Source organism: Macaca mulatta, chromosome 1 (assembly GCF_049350105.2).
Source record: "Macaca mulatta isolate MMU2019108-1 chromosome 1, T2T-MMU8v2.0, whole genome shotgun sequence".
In the NCBI taxonomy this organism is placed as follows: Eukaryota; Metazoa; Chordata; class Mammalia; order Primates; family Cercopithecidae; genus Macaca; species Macaca mulatta.
Genome location: NC_133406.1, coordinates 173389803 through 173408715, shown reverse-complemented (window position 1 = coordinate 173408715; position 18913 = coordinate 173389803). Strand labels below are relative to the sequence as shown.

General features: G+C 40.6%; 1 protein-coding gene across 1 annotated transcript in view; it reads left to right on the top strand.

Annotated features, from left to right (window-relative positions):
* IL23R (interleukin 23 receptor) overlaps window positions 1–18913 on the top strand; it is an 87892-nt gene that overhangs the window by 31511 nt on the left and 37468 nt on the right. The window contains exons 6-7 of the mRNA XM_028832665.2: window positions 4088–4233; window positions 16153–16309. Of these exons, the coding sequence (XP_028688498.2) occupies window positions 4088–4233; window positions 16153–16309 (303 nt within the window). The remainder of the gene's footprint in view (window positions 1–4087; window positions 4234–16152; window positions 16310–18913) is intronic.

Sequence of the window (18913 nt, the reverse complement as noted above, 5' to 3'; positions counted from 1 at the left end):
TCAATGAATTAATGATGTTTAAAGGCTACCATGACCAGTATCATTTTAGCAGTGCAATTTTTAGGAACTGAATTATAATAATAATACTTTTATTATTATTATCATTACGATCTTATGATCTTAATATCATTGCATCCATTTATTTAGTACCTCCTGTGTTCCAGACACCTTTCATGCACATCACATTTCATTCTGGAAACAGTCATACATAAGTACTACTGTCCCCATTTGACAGATGAAGAAAGTGATAAAATAATTTGTGCAAAGTCACTTAGCTAGTAATGAGGAAAGCCAGATTTCATCCCAGACATGCTGACTTGCCATAGTGTACCACCACCCCACCTCCCACAAAGGAAAAAAATCTCATCTGGCCTCTAGTTCCAGACTGACTTCTCACAATGGGAACTAGGAGTTTGTAGTTGTTGTTCCTTTTCCTTCTTCTCCTTCTTTCTCTTTCCCTCCTCCTCTTGCTCCACCTCCACCACCTCCTCCTCCTCCTCCTCCTCCTCCACCTCTTCCTCCCCTTTCGTCTCTATTTCTTTCCTTGCCTTTTCATTATCCCGAAATGTACTCAGAAACTCAGGTTGAAAAATACAGATTAATTGTATAGGAGGCCCCAGCCAACAAAACCACCAGATTATTAACAGATGAGCCGTCTTCATGGGTAACACTTTAAGAATGAGACATTTCATATTAGATAAACGAACTGTTCTATGCCACTGAGAACAGAAGACTGTCCTGGGAACAATTTCCACATAGCAGCTACGGGCTGGGCTTTCATTACATTAGGGAAGTTATGCTGAATGGCAGGGCAGAGTTAGTAGCACAGTAACACTTGGCAGAAAAGCATATGAGAGGAATGCTTTTAACTTCTCTTGTAGGGAAATAAATTCGAGTACAGAAAGTGTTGTGCTTTCTACCTGCCATTTTGAATATTAATTCTCCCCATTATACAAATATGGATAAATGTGTTGGAAATATGCTAAAAGGCTAAAATCTCACTTTTATTTCAATACAAGTCGAATTTTAAAATATGACATCGATAATGAAATTGATACTTTTTTGTTTTTGTTTTGAGACGGAGTCTCGCTCTGTCGCCCAGGCTGGAGTGCAGTGGCGCGATCTCGACTCACTGCAAGCTCCGCCTCCCGGGTTCACGCCATTCTCCTGCCTCAGCCTCCAAGTAGCTGGGACTAGAGGCGCCTGCCACTACGCCCGGCTAATTTTTTGTATTTTTTTAGTGGAGACGGGGTTTCACCATATTAGCCAGGATGGTCTTGATCTCCTGACCTCGTGATCCACCCTCCTCGGCCTCCCGATACTTTTTTAAAATGTAAGATCTGGTGGAAATATGTGAAACCTACTTAGTAAGAATAAAAATTCAACATTTAAGTCTTGTGTAACAAACTAAATATTCAAGTATGTATTATATAATAAATGCCAGTTTGCAAAAATATGAACTCATTCAAAACCTAAAGACTTAAATCTGGATTGCACTACCCTGCTTTATGGCTATGATTCTCACTGTGCTATCTGCATTCCTTATAAGACTAAACAGATTTTTGCTTTCTCCTCAGAATAATTCTTTTGCCAAAAGAGTCCTAGAATGCTTGTGCGGCTGTAACAGTGGCCAAGCCGAACTCAGAGGCGGGAGACAGGTGGAGGTGGGTGACAGGAGGAGGTGGGAAATTTATGACTTTGAGGGTGCTTACATAGTCCTAAGCAATTTCAGAGCCCCAGGGGTCCACGCCCTTGACTCTAGAATCTCTGAACACCGATTTTTTTTTTTTTCGGGGTGGCGGTTAGGCAGAGTCTTGCTCTGTCACCCAGCCTGGAGTGCAGTGGCATGATCTCAGCTTACTGCAACCTCTGCTTCTTGGATTCAAGTGATTCTTGTGCTTCAGCCTCCCAAGTAGCTGGGATTACAGGTGTCTGCCACCACACCCGGCTAAGTTTTGTATTTTTAATAGAGACAAGGGTTTCACTATGTTGGCCAGGCTGATCTTGAACTCCTGACCTCAAATGATCTGCCCACCTCGGCCTCCCCAAAGTGTTGGGATTACAGGCGTGAGCCACTGCATCCAGCCTGAATACTGATTCTTATTACAAGAAGCTTGCACTAGTAAAAGGAAATCAGCTATGGAATTCAGATGATAAAAGTTGAGTACAGTAAGCTTGTTAACTAAATTAAAGCTTCTGTTACTTCTACACCAGGTTTAGCCCCAAAATTTTATTATAGGACTGTGCTACTAGACAGCAAATCCTTAATTTTTATTTTTCTCTGTAAATCATCTACCTTTGCACATAATTTTAGATAATGATAGTATAATAGTCATTGTAGTAAAACAATACTTTTCTTAAAGCTTTATAAACTTAGAATAAATGAAAATAAACTAATTCGTAGAGAATATTAACCTGTAATAGTGGTTTCTAAAAACATGCCTACAGGCCCTTGAGTTCTTTGTTAAATAATACATCTAGCAAAGTCATAGGTTTTCATTGTTCCTTAGGGGAGAAATGGAAAGTGTTAATGATTCTATTCTGTTCAGACAGAACAAACTTAGAACTATTTACACAGTTTAGAAACATAGAGATTCCAACTATATACCTCCTACTCTAACAAAACAACTAATAAAATAATCAGTCAGAATTTCAGTTCCCGCTTTGAAGGTTATTATTATAGAACATGCCAACAATTTATAAAACCTTGGAGTCTTATGAGACTTGCTTTCTTCAAGTCAAAGTTTCAAGGAAGGGCAGATTTATTGTAATGGAGAACAAAACAAGTTAACAATAGATATAAATATTCGTATGTTTCCCTAATACACAAGAGAAGGAGAAAATTATTGTGGTAAAACATCTCAATTGAACATCTTTTTTCTTTCTTCTTTCTTTCTTTTTTCTTTTCTTTCTTTTTCTCTTTCTTCCTTCCTTTCTTCTTTCTTTCTTTCTTTTCTTTCTTTCTTTCTTTCTTTCTTTCTTTCTTTCTTTCTTTCTTTCTTTCTTTCTTTCTTTCTTTCCTTCTTTCTTTCTCTTTCTCTCTCTCTCCTTCCTTCCTTCTTTCCTTCCTTCCTTCCTTCCTTCCTTCCTTCCTTCCTTCCTTCCTTCCTTCCTTCCTTCCTTCCTTCCTTCCTTCCTTCCTCCTTCCCTCCCTCCCCCCTCTCTCTCTTTCTGTTTCTCTCTTTCTCTCTTTCTTTTCTTCTTTTTTGACAGAGTCTCGCTCTGTCACCCAGGCTGGAGTGCAGTGGCATGATCTCAGCTCACTGTAACCTCTGCTTCCTGGGTTCAAGTGATCCTCCTGCCTCAGCCTCCTGAGTAGCTGGGATTGGCACGTACCATCACGCCTGGCTAATTTTTTTCTATTTTTAGTAGAGACAGCATTTTGCCATGATGGCCAGGCTGGGTCTCAAACTCCTGACCTTAAGTGATCTGCCCGCCTTGGCCTCCTAAAATGCTGGAATTACAGACATGAGCCACTATGCCCAGCCTTTCTTTCTTTCTTTCTTTTAAGACAAGCTCTCATTCTGTTGTCCAGGGTGGAGTACAGTTGCACCATCATGGCTCACTGCAATCTTGAACTCCTGGGCTCAAGTGATCCTCCCATCTCAGCCTCCTAAGCAGTTGGAATTTAGGCACACATCACCACACCTGGCTCAATTTAACATCTTATCAAATCTGATCATCTGAACTAAATTTGGGTGCATATCATCTCTTCGTCAACAGATGCAGGGAAGAGGAGATAGCTCCTTTATCTCATTTTTGTACTCTTTTGTTAACAAGGCTATGCTCTGGAATTTTATTAGTTAGGATTATAAGGGAGTGGAAGGTCAGGGAAAGACAGGACTATTAGAGTTCAGTTTTTTAAAATGGGGAATGGGTTGAATAGAATTGTCCTTAACAGCAGTTTTCTTCTACATTACAAATTAGTGAATAAGAAAATGTTCATTAATTGTTCATTAGATCATGAATTTTATTTTATTTTTTTACTTTGAGCTTTCACATGTCTAGATATTGATGAAAAGATGACAGTTTCTCTCTAGGCAAGTTTTAAACAGCCAGGTCCTTTTTTTTTTTTTTTTTTTCCTAGTGATACCTTCTGCATCCATCATTTCCAGGGCTGAGACTATAAATGCTACAGTGCCCAAGACCATAATTTATTGGGACAGTCAAACAACAATTGAAAAGGTTTCCTGTGAAATGAGATACAAGGCTACAACAAACCAAACTTGGAATGTAAGCTCAACTTTCATTATTCTTTAGCATGTGAATGAATGATTTAAAAGCCAACCATCAGTGACTACAGTGGACTTATTATGTCTATTTTACATGTTTTTAATCTGATTGTTTGCATGATATTGAAGCCACTTTAGTTTTTGTTTTATAAAATAATTTCAACTTTTATTTTAGATTCAGGGGCACATGTGCAGGTTTGTTACCTGGATATATTGCATGACACTAAGGTTTGGGGTATGATTCATGTCACCCAGGTGCTGAGCATAATTACCAATAAATAGTTTTTCAACCCTTGCCCTCCTACCTTCCTCTGCACTCTAGTAGTCCCCAGTGTCTATTGTTGCCATCTTTATGTCCATGAGTACCTGATACGGTTTGGCTGTGCCCCACCAAATCTCAACTTGAATTGTATCTCCCAGAATTCCCACGTGTTGTGGGAGGGACCCAGTAGGAGGTAATGGAATCATGGAGGCCAGTCTTTCCCATGCTATTCTCGTGATAGTGAATAAGTCTCACAAGATCTGATGGGTTTATCAGGGGTTTCTGGTTTTGCTTCTGCCTCATTTTCTCTTGCCACCACTATGTAAGAAGAGCCTTTTGCCTCCCACCATGATTCTGAGACCTTCTCAGCCATGTGGAACTGTAAGTCCAATTAAACCTCTTTTTCTTCCCAGTCTTGGATATGTCTTTATCATTAGCATGAAAATGGATTAATACAGTATACTGGTACCAGTAGAGTGGGGCATTGCTTAAAAGATACCCGAAAATGTGGAAGCAACTTTGGAACTGGGTAATAGGCAGAGACTGGAACAGTTTGGAGGGCTCAGAAGAAGACAGGAAAATGTGGGAAATTTGGAACTTCCTAGAGACTTGTTGAAAGGTTTTGCCCAAAATGCTGATAGCGATATAGACAATAAAATCTAGGCTGAGGTGGTCTCAGATGGAGATGAGGAACTTGTTAAGAACTAGAGGAAAGGTGACTCTTGTTATGTTTTAGCAAAGAGACTGGCAGCATCTTGCCCCTGCCCTAGAGATTTGTGGAAGTTTGAACTCGAAAGAGATGATTTAGGGTATCTGGTAAAAGAAATTTCTAAGCAACAAAGCATTCAAGAGGTGATTTGGATGCTGTTAAAGGCATTCAGTTTTAAAAGTGAAACAGAACATAAAGGTTCAAAAAATTTGCAGCCTGACTATGCAATAAAGAAGAAAAACCTATTTTCTGGGGAGAAATTCAAGCCAGCTGCAGAAGTTTGCGTAAGTAGCAAGGAGCCTAATGTTAATCCCCAAGGCCACAGGGAAAATGTCTCCACACCATATCAGAGACCTTCACAGCAGCCCCTCCCATCACAGGCTTGGAGGCCCAGGAGGAAAAAGTGGTTTCATGTGCTGGGCCCAGGGTCACTGTGCTGTGTGCAGCTTAGGGACTTGGTGCCCTGTGTCCCAGCTGCTCCAACCATGGCTGAAAGGGGCCAACATCCAGCTTGGGCTGTGGCTTCAGAATGTGGAACCCCCAAGCTTTGGCAGCTTCCACATGGTGTTGAATCTGTGGGTGCACAGAAGGCAAGAATTGAGGTTTGGGAACTTCCACCTAGATTTCAGAAGATGTATGGAAACGCCTGGATGCTCAGACAAAAGTTTGCTACAGGAATGGGGCCCTCATGGAGAACCTCTGGTAGGGCAGTTCAGAAGTGAAATGTGGGATCTGAGCCTCCACACAGAGTCCCTAGTAGGACACTGCCTAGCGGAGCTGTGAGAAGAGGGCCACCATCCTCCAGACTCCAGAATGGTAGATCCACCAACAGCTTGAACCATGCACCTGGAAAAGCTGCAGACACTCAATGCCAGCCCATAAAAGCAGCTGGGAGGGAGATTGTACCCTGCAAAGTCACAGGGGTGGAGCTGCCCAAGACCATGGGAACCCACCTCTTTTATCAGCATAACCTGGATAAGAGACATGGAATAAAAGAAGATCATTTGGGAGCTTTAAAGTTGCCCTGCTGGATTTCAGAATTGTATGGGCCCTATAACCCCTTTGTTTTGGCCAATTTCTCCCATTTGGAATGGCTGTATTTACCCAATACCTGTACCCTCATTGTATCTAGGAAGTAACTAACTTGCTTTTGATTTTATAGGCTCACAGGTGGAAGGGACTTGCCTTGTCTCAGATGAGACTTTGGACTGTGGACTTTTGGGTTAATGCTGAAATGAGTTATGACTTTGGGGGACTATTGGGAAGGCATAGTTGGTTTTGGAATGTGAGGACATGAATTTGGAAGGGTCAGGGGTGGAATGACATGGTTTGGCTGTGCCTCCACCAAATCTCAACTTGAATTGCATCTCCCAGAATTCCCATGTGTAGTGGGAGGGACCCAGGGGGAGGTAACTGAATCATGGGGGCCAGTCTTTCCATGCTTTTCTCATGATAGTGAATAAGTCTCATGAGATCTGATGCATTTATCTGGGGTTTCCGCTTTTGCTTTTTCCTCATTTCCTCTTGCTGCTGCCATGTAAGAAATGCCTTTCACCTCCCGCCATGGTTCTGAGGCCTCCCCAGCCATATGGAACTCTAAGTCCAATTAAACCTCTTTTTCTTCCCAGTCTCCAGTGTGTCTTTATCAACAGCATGGAAACAGACTAATGCAGTACCCAGTGTTTAGCTCCCACTCGTAAGTGAGAACATGTGGTATTTATTTTCTGTTCCTGTGTTAATTCGCTTAGGAAAACCACTCTAGCTTTAATAATGATTATTGTATGCTTGCAAACAGAGAGCTGTTTCCTGAAACAATCCACTTGCCTTTTATGAGTTGCTAAATAGACAAATCTTCAACTAAGAGGAATCTATCTGATTAGCTATTTGTAATTCAGTTTCTCCTAGGTTGAAATTTATATCAATGATCATGGATAAAAAATTTAAGTATTCCGTGCTGAAATTTGACAGGCATCCAGGGAAACAAATATTCTTCAGAAAGGAGAACTAAGATTTATGAATGTTTCTTTTTAAGTGAAAAGTGTACAGTTCGGAGTGTAATATTTATTACCAGTATAGGCCTGCGTCTTAGGTGAGCTTAAAGGTGACGATAATCTGAGTAAAGATGAGTTTTAAAAAGTGGATGTCTAGAGAAATAAACGAACCATCCTTAAATGCCAAGGATAAATTATCTAGTGTCTTAAGAAAGGCATAGCTGCAAGGTTCATTAATAAAGTCATATGAGATAACAGCACCTGGAAACAATGTAATAAAAACTCAGTAATTTCTACTGTGGAGGAACATTAGCCTGATTTAGGAGGAAGTTTCAATTTTGATATATTTTAAAAGAAATGCCATTTTATTATTTTTAAGTGTAACAAACTGCCATTTAGTCCAAATAATTAAGAAATAGTTTCCGGCCTTTTTTTTTTTTTTTTTTTTCTTCAGATACTTTTTTAAGGTTTCTTTTTTAGAGATAGGCTCTCACTTCATCAGCCAGGCTGAAGTTCGGTGGTGCAATTATAGCTCACTGCAGCCACAAACTCTTGGGCTCAAGTGCTCCTGCCACCTTAGCCTCCCAAGTAGCTGGGACTACAGTCACTCACCACTATGCCTGGCTAATTTACTTTTATTTTTATATTTTGTAGGGTCTTGCCATGTTGCCCAGGCTGGTCTTGAACTAGCCTCAAATAATCCTCCCCCTAGCTTTCTCATCAGCCTCCCGAAGTGCTAGGATTACAGGCATGAGCCACAGCACCTAGCCTGGCTTTTCTTAATTAACAGTTATGTATCAGCTGTGAAATTACCAGTTTTCAGAGAGTTAAATAAAATTATGTATATTTAACACTAAAACATACATTAAACATAACTTAATTTTTCTTTGGTGCTAAGCATGATCCCAAATCCTTTTACTGTTTAAGACTGATTCTGCATAACAGTTTTGCTATAGAGTAATATATCTTAAAAGTATCAAGAAGATGGGGGTAAAACTATACTAATTTTATTATATACCCTAAAAATTACTCATTAAAAATAAATTCCTTATGTCAACTTGTTTACCTGTGTTCATTCAAATCATAAATGTGAACTTTCTGGTAGTTTGCATTCCACTTAAATGGGATCCATGTTCTGCATCATTTGATCCATAATCAAGTGAAGATCCTGCTGAATTCCTTTTGCAATATGCAGAATTTAGATACATTTCAAAACAACACAAATAAAATTCTCAAGTCTTAAATTCTGAACTAATGGGGTTTTATCCTAATAAGAGACCTGGGGTCCTTGTATAGTATCACAGTCATAGAATGATATTAAAGAATACCAAGTTTCTTAGGCTGGGTGCATTGGCTCATGCCTGTAATTCCAGCGCTTCGGGAGGCCAAGGCAGGCAGATCACCTGAGCTCAAGGATTGAAGACCAGACTGGCCATGATAGCAAAACCCCGTCTCTACTGAAAACACAAAAAATTTAGCCGAGTGTGGTGGTGCGTTCCTGTAATCCCAGCTACTCAGGAGGCTGAGGCAGGAGAATCGCTTGAATCTGGGAGGTGGAGGTTGCAGCAAGCCAAGATGGAGCCACTGTACTCCAGCCTGGGTGACAGAGTGAGACTGTCTCCAAAAAAAAAAAAAGATACCAAATACTCTTACTTCATGTAAATAGGAGTAGGTAATAGACTAGAAAAAAATGTTTAGAAAATAGAAAGTAACTGTATTATCAATGTCTCTGAATAAGTTTTCAGAAGCCAACTGTTTTCTGGTTGAAAATTCTTGTTCTCTGCTCCCCCTGGTGGTGCTACATAGGCCATCTTGGTAACAGGTACATTTGAGCTCACTTTTCTAAATCTTCTCTTTGTCAGAAGTGGCAAATAGAGCAGAAAGAATATGTGTTATTTCATCTGCTCTTCATAACAATCCTTCGTGATAGGTAGTATTAGCTCGATTATATAAATAGGGAAATAGAGTTTGAAAGAGGTCAAGCCAGATTTTTTTGAACTTATACCATCAGTAACTAAGTGTCTCTCACAGACTCTACATCACTTCAAAGACCAAATAAATATTTACAAAATGAAAAGATAGGTTTCAATCCAAAGCCAGGTTCTCTCTCCTCCATCATTATTTTTTTTTAAGTTTTTTTAAACTCATGACTCCCTCAGTCAATCTACCACGTTTCCGTTAAACACAACCGCTAACACAGAAAAAGTGAATTACCATTTCTATCCAGATCACTGAAGCCAAGGCACTGTAGCAGAATGAAGCTTTGTTTACATTTGCTACTATCAATTTCATCTGGGTCATGCATGAAGTGTTGTCTCTGCATTTCTGTAGGAAGACAGGAAAGGCAGAGTCAAGAGGAGTGAGAGGATACCAAAGATTACAGGTCTCTTCTACCACTTCAACCTCCATTAGATACTGCTGGAGGTGGGAGGTTTACTTCAAAGCGACAGGAAAGCCTTGTGGCCAAGAGCACAGGCTCTAGAGTTCAAAGCCTGGCTCTGCTACTTTCTAGTCATGCAATCTATTTTTTTTCCCCCTTTTGAGACAGGGTCTTGTTCTACTGCCCAGGCTGGAGCACAGTGGCACAATCTCAGCTCACTGCAGCCTTGACCTTCTGGACTCAAGCAATCCTCCTGCCTCAGCCTCCTGAGTAGCTGACCACAGGAGAATGCCATCATGCCCAGCTAAATTTAAAAAATTATTTTGTAGAGACAGGGTTGTGTCATGTTGCCCAGGCTAGTGTCAAGGTCTCTAACTCCTGAGCTCAAGCAACCGTCCCGCCTCGGCCTCCCAAAGTGCTAGTATTACAGACATGAACCACTGCTCCTAGCTGAGTCATGCAATCTTTTTTTTTTTTCTTTTTAGACAGAGTCTCACTGTGTTGCCCAGGCTAGAGTGCAGTGGTGTGATCTTGGCTCACTGCGACCTCCGCTTCCTGGGTTCAAGCAATTCTCCTGACTCAGCCTCCCTAGTAGCTGGGATTACATGCGCCAGCCCCCACGTCTGGCTACTTTTTGTATTTTTAGTACAGACAGGGTTTCACCATGTTGGCCGGGCTGATCCCAAGTGATCTGTCCCCCTCGGCCTCCCAAAGTGCTGAGATTACAGGAGTGAGCCCCTGCGCCCGGCCTAGTCATGCAATCTTGAGCAAGTTTCTTATCTTCTCTGTGCCTCATTATTCCCACACATAACATGGGGATAAGATAAGCACTTACCTCATCTGTTTGTTGGGGGAAAGGGGATCCAATGATGTAAAAAGTTAGCTACAAGCCTGGAATAGAGTAATTGTTCACTAAATGCTAGCTAGTAATGTTACTCTCTAGCCTCTAGGGGAGCCATGCAGCAGGGATAGTAGAGCAAAGGAATCCACCTGAAAGTCACAGTATTGAGGGTGCTTTTCAGCCCCTTTAGCTAAGGTACATACAGACTGTGAAGTATCTAAGGGAATTAGGTGATGAGGCAAGGAGAATATGTGCCACGCAGCAGTCCATGTTTCAGGCAATGATGGATGGCATATATGATGGTGGTCCCATAAGCTTATCATGCAGCTGAAAAATTTCTGTCACCTAGTGATTTATATTACAATTGCCTGCAGGATTCAGTACAGTAACATGCTTTATATGTTTGTAGCCTAGAAGCAATAGGCTGTACCATATAGCCTAGGTGTGTGGTAGGCTATACCACCTGTGTAATTACAATCTGTGATGTCCGTACAATGATGAAATCGCCCCATTGTTAAGTGACACATGACTGTAGTTATCTCTTGAGAGATGGTTCCAGGTCAAAGCTTCAGATTTTGTCTCTGGAGACACAACTGCCTCTGGGAGAACATTTACAAACATCTTGCTCTAACCTCATTCACCTCTCTCCCTTCTGAATTCCCTAGCAGTCTAGCTTGGACCACCAGGTTGGAACAGATACAGATTTTAGTAAAGGCTCAGAGATAGCAAGAAGAAAATAAATCTCAGTTGGCGGGGGGAGGCACAAGGCTATATTCAGCTACCTGAGAGACTGAGGCAGGAAGATCACTTGAGCCAGAGGTTTGAGGCTGTAGTGCACTATGATCTCACCTGGAATAGCCACTGCACTGCAGCCTGGGCAATATAGTGAGACCTCTATCTCTATAAAAAGAAAGAAAATAAACATCTCAGAGAAAAACCACCTACTATGTAGTCTTGATTACAAAATATAACTAGCTTTTCAAAGTTGGTTTGAAACCTGCCTTTTCATTTTCTGATAATCTATCGAGTCCCTAAAGTGATGTAGAGTCTGTGAGAGACACTTAGTTACTGATGGTATAAGTTCAAAAAAATCTGGCTTGACCTCTTTCAAACTCTATTTCCCTATTTATATAATGGAGCTAATACTACCTGTCACAAAGGATTGTTATGAAGAGCAGATGAGATAACACATATTCTTTCTGTTCCATTTGCCACTTCTGACAAAGAGAAGGTTTTGAAAAGTGAGCTCAAATGTACCTGTTACCAAGATGGCCTATGTAACACCACCAGGGGGAGCAGAGAATAAGAGTTTCAACTAGAAAACAGTTGGCTTCTGAAAACTTTTATTCAGAGACACTGGTGATATAATTCCTTTCTATTTTCTAAACATTTTTCTAGTTTATTCCATACTCCTATTTACATGAAATAAGAGGGATTGGTATATCGGCTATCTACTGCTACAATAATGTGTAACAAACTGCCGCAAAAACTGGAGTGACATATAGCAATAAACTTTTATTTCTCACTGTCAGTGGGGCCCAGCTGGTCTAAATTGAGCTTGCTGGGATTGGGCATGTGTTTACAGCTCAGCTGGCTCACTCCTATGTCTTTCATGAGCTCTCCTCTACATGTCTCCCGGTCTTCTTTCTGCATCAACAGGCTAGCCTGGGCATTCCTTATGGTGATGGCAGAGGGCAAGAGCACCTACACCCAATCTCTCCAGTGTCTTTCAATCCTCTGCTTGTATCAGGCTCACCAATGTCTGCTTGCTCAAAGTAAGCCACATGGGCAAACCAGAGCCAGAATGGGAGAATGTTCAAAGCTACATAGTAAAGGGACAGGATATATGGCAGGGAAATTACCAGGGCTATTGCAATCCACCTCAAAATGTCATCAGGCTCTCCACCTGCTGCTGGAACCAGTTCGTGCGAGGAGAGGAAGATGGTAGCATTTTTCCAAACAACAAAGACCAAGAACCTTGGCAGTCTTCATCCTACTCTAGCATTTGACACTGTTGACCACCTTGTCCTGAAAATGTCTCTCCTCTTGGTTTTCCCATTTCAAGAATGTGTTAGTCTTCTATCAGTATTTCTGGATGCTCTTTCCTTTGTAAATTATTTTTCCTGCCAGTTCCCTAAACATTGGCATTCCCTTCATACCTACCATCTCACTGTTTCCTCTCTTTCTTACTCCTTTCACCTACTGCCAAGGCCTCAGCTACACCTGTATGTAGGCTAGAACTTGGAGCCCTCCCAACTCTCATGAAAGTCAGACCTACATTTCTAGCTATTTGTTGGTATCTTTATGGGCTGTCTCCTAGGCCCCTCAAATTCATGTCAAAAATTGAGCTCCCCGTTGGAAACAGCAATCCACACCCACTTCCATATACTCTATTTCAGGGGCGTTTGCCACATTGTGTATACTTGCCTGTTTACACTTCTGTTTCTCTACTCTTTAACTATGAACTCATGGAAGGCAGGGATGTGCCATGATCATTTTTTGCATCTCTATTGATTTTTATAATGTCAAGTTCATGTAGCATTAGCTACATGAAACATTTCATTGAAACATTAGCCATTACTATTATTATTATTATTATTTGTCTTTAATGGTGTCCAATTTTAGTGACAGAGGCAGAAAAATCTTAGCTATGTGTTCAAGTAAGTGGATTATTGGTGACTCATTTCTCTAATTAAGCTACACCAGGGTCTCAGCAAACTTTTTACTCGAGGGCCAAATGGTAAATATTTTAGGCTTTGCAGAACATAAGATTTCTGTCTCAACTACTCAACTCTGTGTTTGTAGCGTGAAAGCAGTCTTAGACAATTATGTAAATGAATGGGCATAGTCTGTTCCAATAAAATTTCATTTTTGGACACTGAAATTTGGATTTCACATAATTTCCATGCACCATGAAGTAGTCTTTTAAAAATATTTTCTTTCGACCATTTAAAAATGAGAAAACCATTCTTAACTTAGGCCGCACAAAACCAAGTATTTATTCTTTTCTTGGAAGGGCTGATAGAACAGCATACAGATAGCAAAGAGAAATCCTTGGCTTTGGCATTTCCAAGTCTAAAAGTTGGTATAAGACAGAAAATGTGGAAGAACATATGATTAGTCACAAATAAGTTTCCCCATCACCACCCCATTTCCCTCCTCTTCCAAACACTAGATAAAAATTACCTGGGCAGAAAGAGGAGGAGATTGTAGGGTAAAGGGAGAAACCAAGGGTTTAGACACTGGTGGGTTACCAAGGACCCTCTGATCCTGTGCCATGTCCCACATTGATAGTTGGGAAAGGTAGAGGGATTATAGAACTCTAACTGTATTGGAGACTTTTCTTCCCTCCACCCAAGGATGTTCCCAGGAACTTATATTTAACCTAAGAAAAGAGAGATCTCAAACTGATGAACATTAAGTTTCAATGACCCCCAACCTTCAGAGTTGAGGCTCTAAGTAGAAATTGACTTATTTCAAAATTTCTTGCACTCTTTAAATTATATTATTGACAGAGGTGTTCAATTAAGTCCAGCTTTTTCAATATTTGTTTTAGCCTCCAAAGATATCATCCTGAGGTATCATGTTGTACTTACAGGGCCCTAAGCAGCCACCTGGTTTGTCTCATGGTTTAAACAACTGATAACAGTTCCGTAACATTCTTCTTACTATTTCGGAATTCTGGCTATACTTTAGGGTATTTCTTTCCTTCGAGAGGACTTATCTATAAATGTAATGGTAAGAAGCATATTGGAGAATAACAGCTTCCTTACAAGAGACACTAATATGAAGCAGAGTGCATTTGAAAGTCAAATCTTTGGCACAGTAGGTAAAATTTCTCTAGATCCCAGGAGACCTCAGACACTCTCCAGTTATATTAACATTGCAGAAAATTTCCAGGGCCATGAATAGACACATGGCTTATGGAAACTCTGAATGATATCTTTCATGCAGAATTTGAAAAATATCATTCAGAGTTTCCATAAGCCATCTCTCAATAGACAAAACTATTCTAGGGCAGATGACATCCCCAAAAAATACTTCCATGAATTTTACATTTTCAGAGCATTGCAGGTTTTAAGGATTAATGCTAAGGTTGGGTTTTAAATGGAAGTATCCCTGAGAGAGGTTGATACCTCATTCTTCTTTTTTTTTTAATCTCAATCGTTCTAACTTTCTCTTTCATGAGTATCTAATAACTGCTTTCACCTAGTTGTTGCATAAATGCATTTCTAGGCATATTGACATATTTTATGTCTGCCTTTCAATCATGCTTCACTTTTCCCGGTAAATCAGTTTCTAGAACATACTGAAGATGCTGTACAAATGCCTTGGTTTCTTTCTGCCAACTGAAACAGCTTGTTTGGGGCTCATTTTTCATTATGTTTTATAGCAGGGTGTAGTGCTCCAGGGAAAAAAAGATTTTTGTGTTTATCCCTCAGCTATTTTCTTTATCCTCCATTGGATTTCTCAGTTCAACATTCTTAATATTTTAATTTTTCTCTGACACATACACATATATATACACACACATATATATAGATATATACATATGTGTGTGTGTGTGTGTGTATATTATTGGGCCTTATAGAATCTGCAATAACCTGCAATGAGGACCAATTTACAGCTTAGCTTATAGGTATTTTTTTCTAAAAGTCACCATTAGCGAGTAAAATTATTTCATCATTCAGGAAGAATTATTGATCTAAATATCCAGCTGCAGGGGAGAGGGAAATTCAAACAGGTGCTATCAGCTACCATTTCTCCACCCCATTAAAAGAATATATTCCAAAATTAAGAATATATTCCAAAATTAAGACTGGGCATGATGGCTCACTCTTGTAATCTCAACACTTTGGGAGGCCAAAGCAGAGGATGACTTGTGTCCAGGAGACCAGCCTGGGCAATATAATGAGACCTTGTCTTTACAAAAAAAATAAAAAATTATCCAGTCATGGTAGTGCATGCTTGAAGTCTCAGCTACTTGGGAGGCTGAGGCAGGAGGATCACTTCAGCCCAGGAGGAGGTGGAGATTGCAGTGAGCTGTGATTGAGCCACTGCACTCCACAGTCCAGCCTGGGCAACAGAGTGGGACCCTATAAAAAAAAAAAAATATATATATATATATATATATACACACACACACACACACACAAATAAATATATATATATATACACATATAAATATATATATAATATTATATTTGGACTTTCTCAAGATTTGAGACAGTTGTCAAACATAAAGCAGTGTGGGCTGGGCACAGTGGCTCACACTTGTAATCCCAGCACTTTGGGAGGCCATGGCAGGCGAATCACTTGAGGTCAAAAATTCAAGACCAGCCTGGCCAACATGATGAAACCTGATCTTTACTAAAAATACAAAAAGTCAGCCAGGTGTTGTAGTGCACGCCTGTAGTCCCAGTTACTTGGGAGGCTGAGGCAGAAGAACCGCTTGAACCCGGGAGGCAGAGGTTACAGTGAGCCGAGATTAAGCCACTGCACTCCAGCCTGGGCGACAGAGCGAGACTCCATCTCAAGGAAAGTAGTGTGTATTTCAGTTTTAATGTTTGAGACAGTATTTGGTTATGTATGGTCATGTTTTATATAAAGAACACTTTGTTTTCCTAGAGTCCAGAAGAGAGCTTGGAACATAATAGGTGTTCCATACATTTCCGCTAAATAAAATAACTGTTTTAAAAGCACACCATATTTTATTCTTGTTATCCGTCCATTTTAGGTTAAAGAATTTGACACCAATTTTACATATGTGCAACAGTCAGAATTCTACTTGGAGCCAAACATCAAGTACATATTTCAAGTGAGATGTCAAGAAACAGGCAAAAGGTACTGGCAGGCTTGGAGTTCACCATTTTTTCATAAAACACCTGAAACAGGTGAGTGCACTTATATATTTTATTCTCTTGGACTTTTCTTTATGTATCTTTTCTGCTGAGCTCAGTGGCTCACACCTCTAATCCCAGCACTTCGAGAGGCCAAGGCAGGAAGATTGCTTGAGCCTAGGAGTTCGAAATGAGCCTGGGCAATGTAGTGAGACCCTAGTCTGTACAAAAAAATAATAATTATTATTAGCCTGGGTGGTAGAATGCATTTGTAGTCCCAGCTACTTGGGAAGCTGAGGTGGTAGGATTGCCTGAGCCCAGGAGTTTGATGCTGCAGTGAGCTGTGATCATCCCACTGCTTTCTAGCCTGGAGGACAGACCAAGACTGTGTTTCCTAAAAAAGTTTAAAACAGCCAGGTGCAGGGGCTTATGTCTGTAATCCCAGCACTCTGGGAGGCCGACGTGGGTGGATTACCTTAGGTCAGGACTTCAAGACCTCCTTGGCCGACATGGGGCAACCCTGTCTCTACTTAAAATACGAAAATTAGCTGGGCATGGTGGCGGGTGCCTGTAATTCCAGCAACTCGGAAAGCTGAAGCAGGAGAATCGCTTGAACCCGAGAAGTGGAGGTTGCAGTGAACTGAGATTGTACCACTGCACTCCAGCCTGGGCAAGAGAGCGAGACTTGGTCTCAATAATAATAATAATAATAATAATAATAATAATAATATAAATAAGTTTAAAACAAAAACAAAATAAACTACAAAATATTTTTTTCTCTTTAACTTCGACCAAAATTGACAAAACTATTCTAGGGCAGATGGTAACATTTAAATTGTTATTTTGATTTGATTTTCTTAAGGCTTACTGTAATTTGTATAATGGTTCTCAAACATTCCTGGGCATAAAAACCACCTGAGAGGCTGGGTGCAGTGGTTTACACCTGTAATCCCAGCACTTTGGGAGGCCAAGGCAGAAAGATTGCTTGAGCCCAGGAGTTCAAAACCAGACTGGGCAAGATAGAGAGACCCCATCTGTACCAAAAATACAACTAAAATTACCCGGGCATGGTGGCCCACGCCCATAGTCCCAGCTGCTTTGGGACTACAGGAAGAATTATTTATCTAAACAGGCTCTGATCATAGCTCACTGAAGCCTCTACCTCCTGGGCTCAAGCAATCCTCCTGCCTCAGCCTCCCAAGTGGCTGAGACTACAGATGCAGTCTACCATGCTAGCTGAGGCAGGAGGGTCACTTGAACCTGGGAGGTCAAGACTGCTGTGAGCCATGTTCACACCACTGAACTCCAACCTGGGTGACATCCTGGGCAATTGTGAGCCATACAATAAGCTAAGAACATGTATTGATCAATATAATCTGGGTGTGGTGGCTCATGCCTGTAATCCCAGCACTTTCAGAGGTGGAGGCAGTTGGATCACTTAAGCCCAGGAGTTTGAGACCAGCCAGGCCAACATGGCAAAATCCCATCTCTACTGAAAATACAAAAATTAGCTGGGCACGGTGGTACATGTCTGTAATCCCAGCTATTCAGGAAGCTGAGGCAGGAGATAGAGGTTTCTGTGAGCCGAGATCACACCACTGCACTCCAGCCGGGCCAACAGAGTGAGACTCCATCTCAGAAAATATTATTCAGAACATATTCTCCTAAAGGAGACACCAAACAATCATACCAATAAACGTTATCTACTATATGCAAAGCAAAGCACTCTTAAACACAGAATTCTCTTCTCATCAACAGGATTTAGCTGATTTATTATCTTTAGATATTTTCCTACTCCTAATATTATTAGCTTATATTCATTTACTGATGCCATTCAATAACATCTTAGCCAAATAGACTTCAGTTGAAGCGAATAATAAAATGAATCTATTGTAATTGTAGTAGTACTAATGGCCCCACTAACCTAAAGATGTCTCCCTACTGTAGGTACCTTATACACTAGATTCAACATTTTCTTTTCAGAAATGAAGGACTTTATTATAATCACAGCATTATTATAACATTCTGGAATTGTGTTATATGTTTTCAAGGCACTTTGATATACATTATAAATATTGATGGCTGCCAAATTAGTAGAGGGAGCAAAGAGCATGACTAGCTGCAAAGCTCTTCTGGTACCTCCTACTGCCCAAATCTTAGAAATACTTTGGCCAGGTGCAGTGTCTCATGCCTGTAATCCCAGCACATTGGGAAATGGAGGCAGGTGGATTGCTTGAGCCTAGGAGTTCAAACCCAGCCTGGGAAATATAGTGACACTCTGCTTCTATTTAAAAAAAATAAAAATAAACAGAAATTAAATTTAAAAATGTTAAAGAAACAATTTATTAGGAAATTCTTTTCTTTCTTTCCTCTTTCCTTCCTTCCTTCCTTTCTTCCTTCCTTCCCTTCTCCTTCCTTCCTTCCTTCGTTCCTTCCTTCTTTCCTTTCTTCCTTTCCTTTCCTTTCCTTTCCTTTCCTTTCCTTTCCTTTCCTTTCCTTTCTTTTTCTTTCTTTCCAGAGTCTTGCTCTTTTTCCTAGGCTGGAATGCAGCGGTGTGATCTCGCTCACTGCAACCTCTGCCTCCCTGGTTCAAGAGATTCTCATGCCTCAGCCTACCAAGTAGCGAGGATTACAGGCACGCACCACTATCCCTGGCTA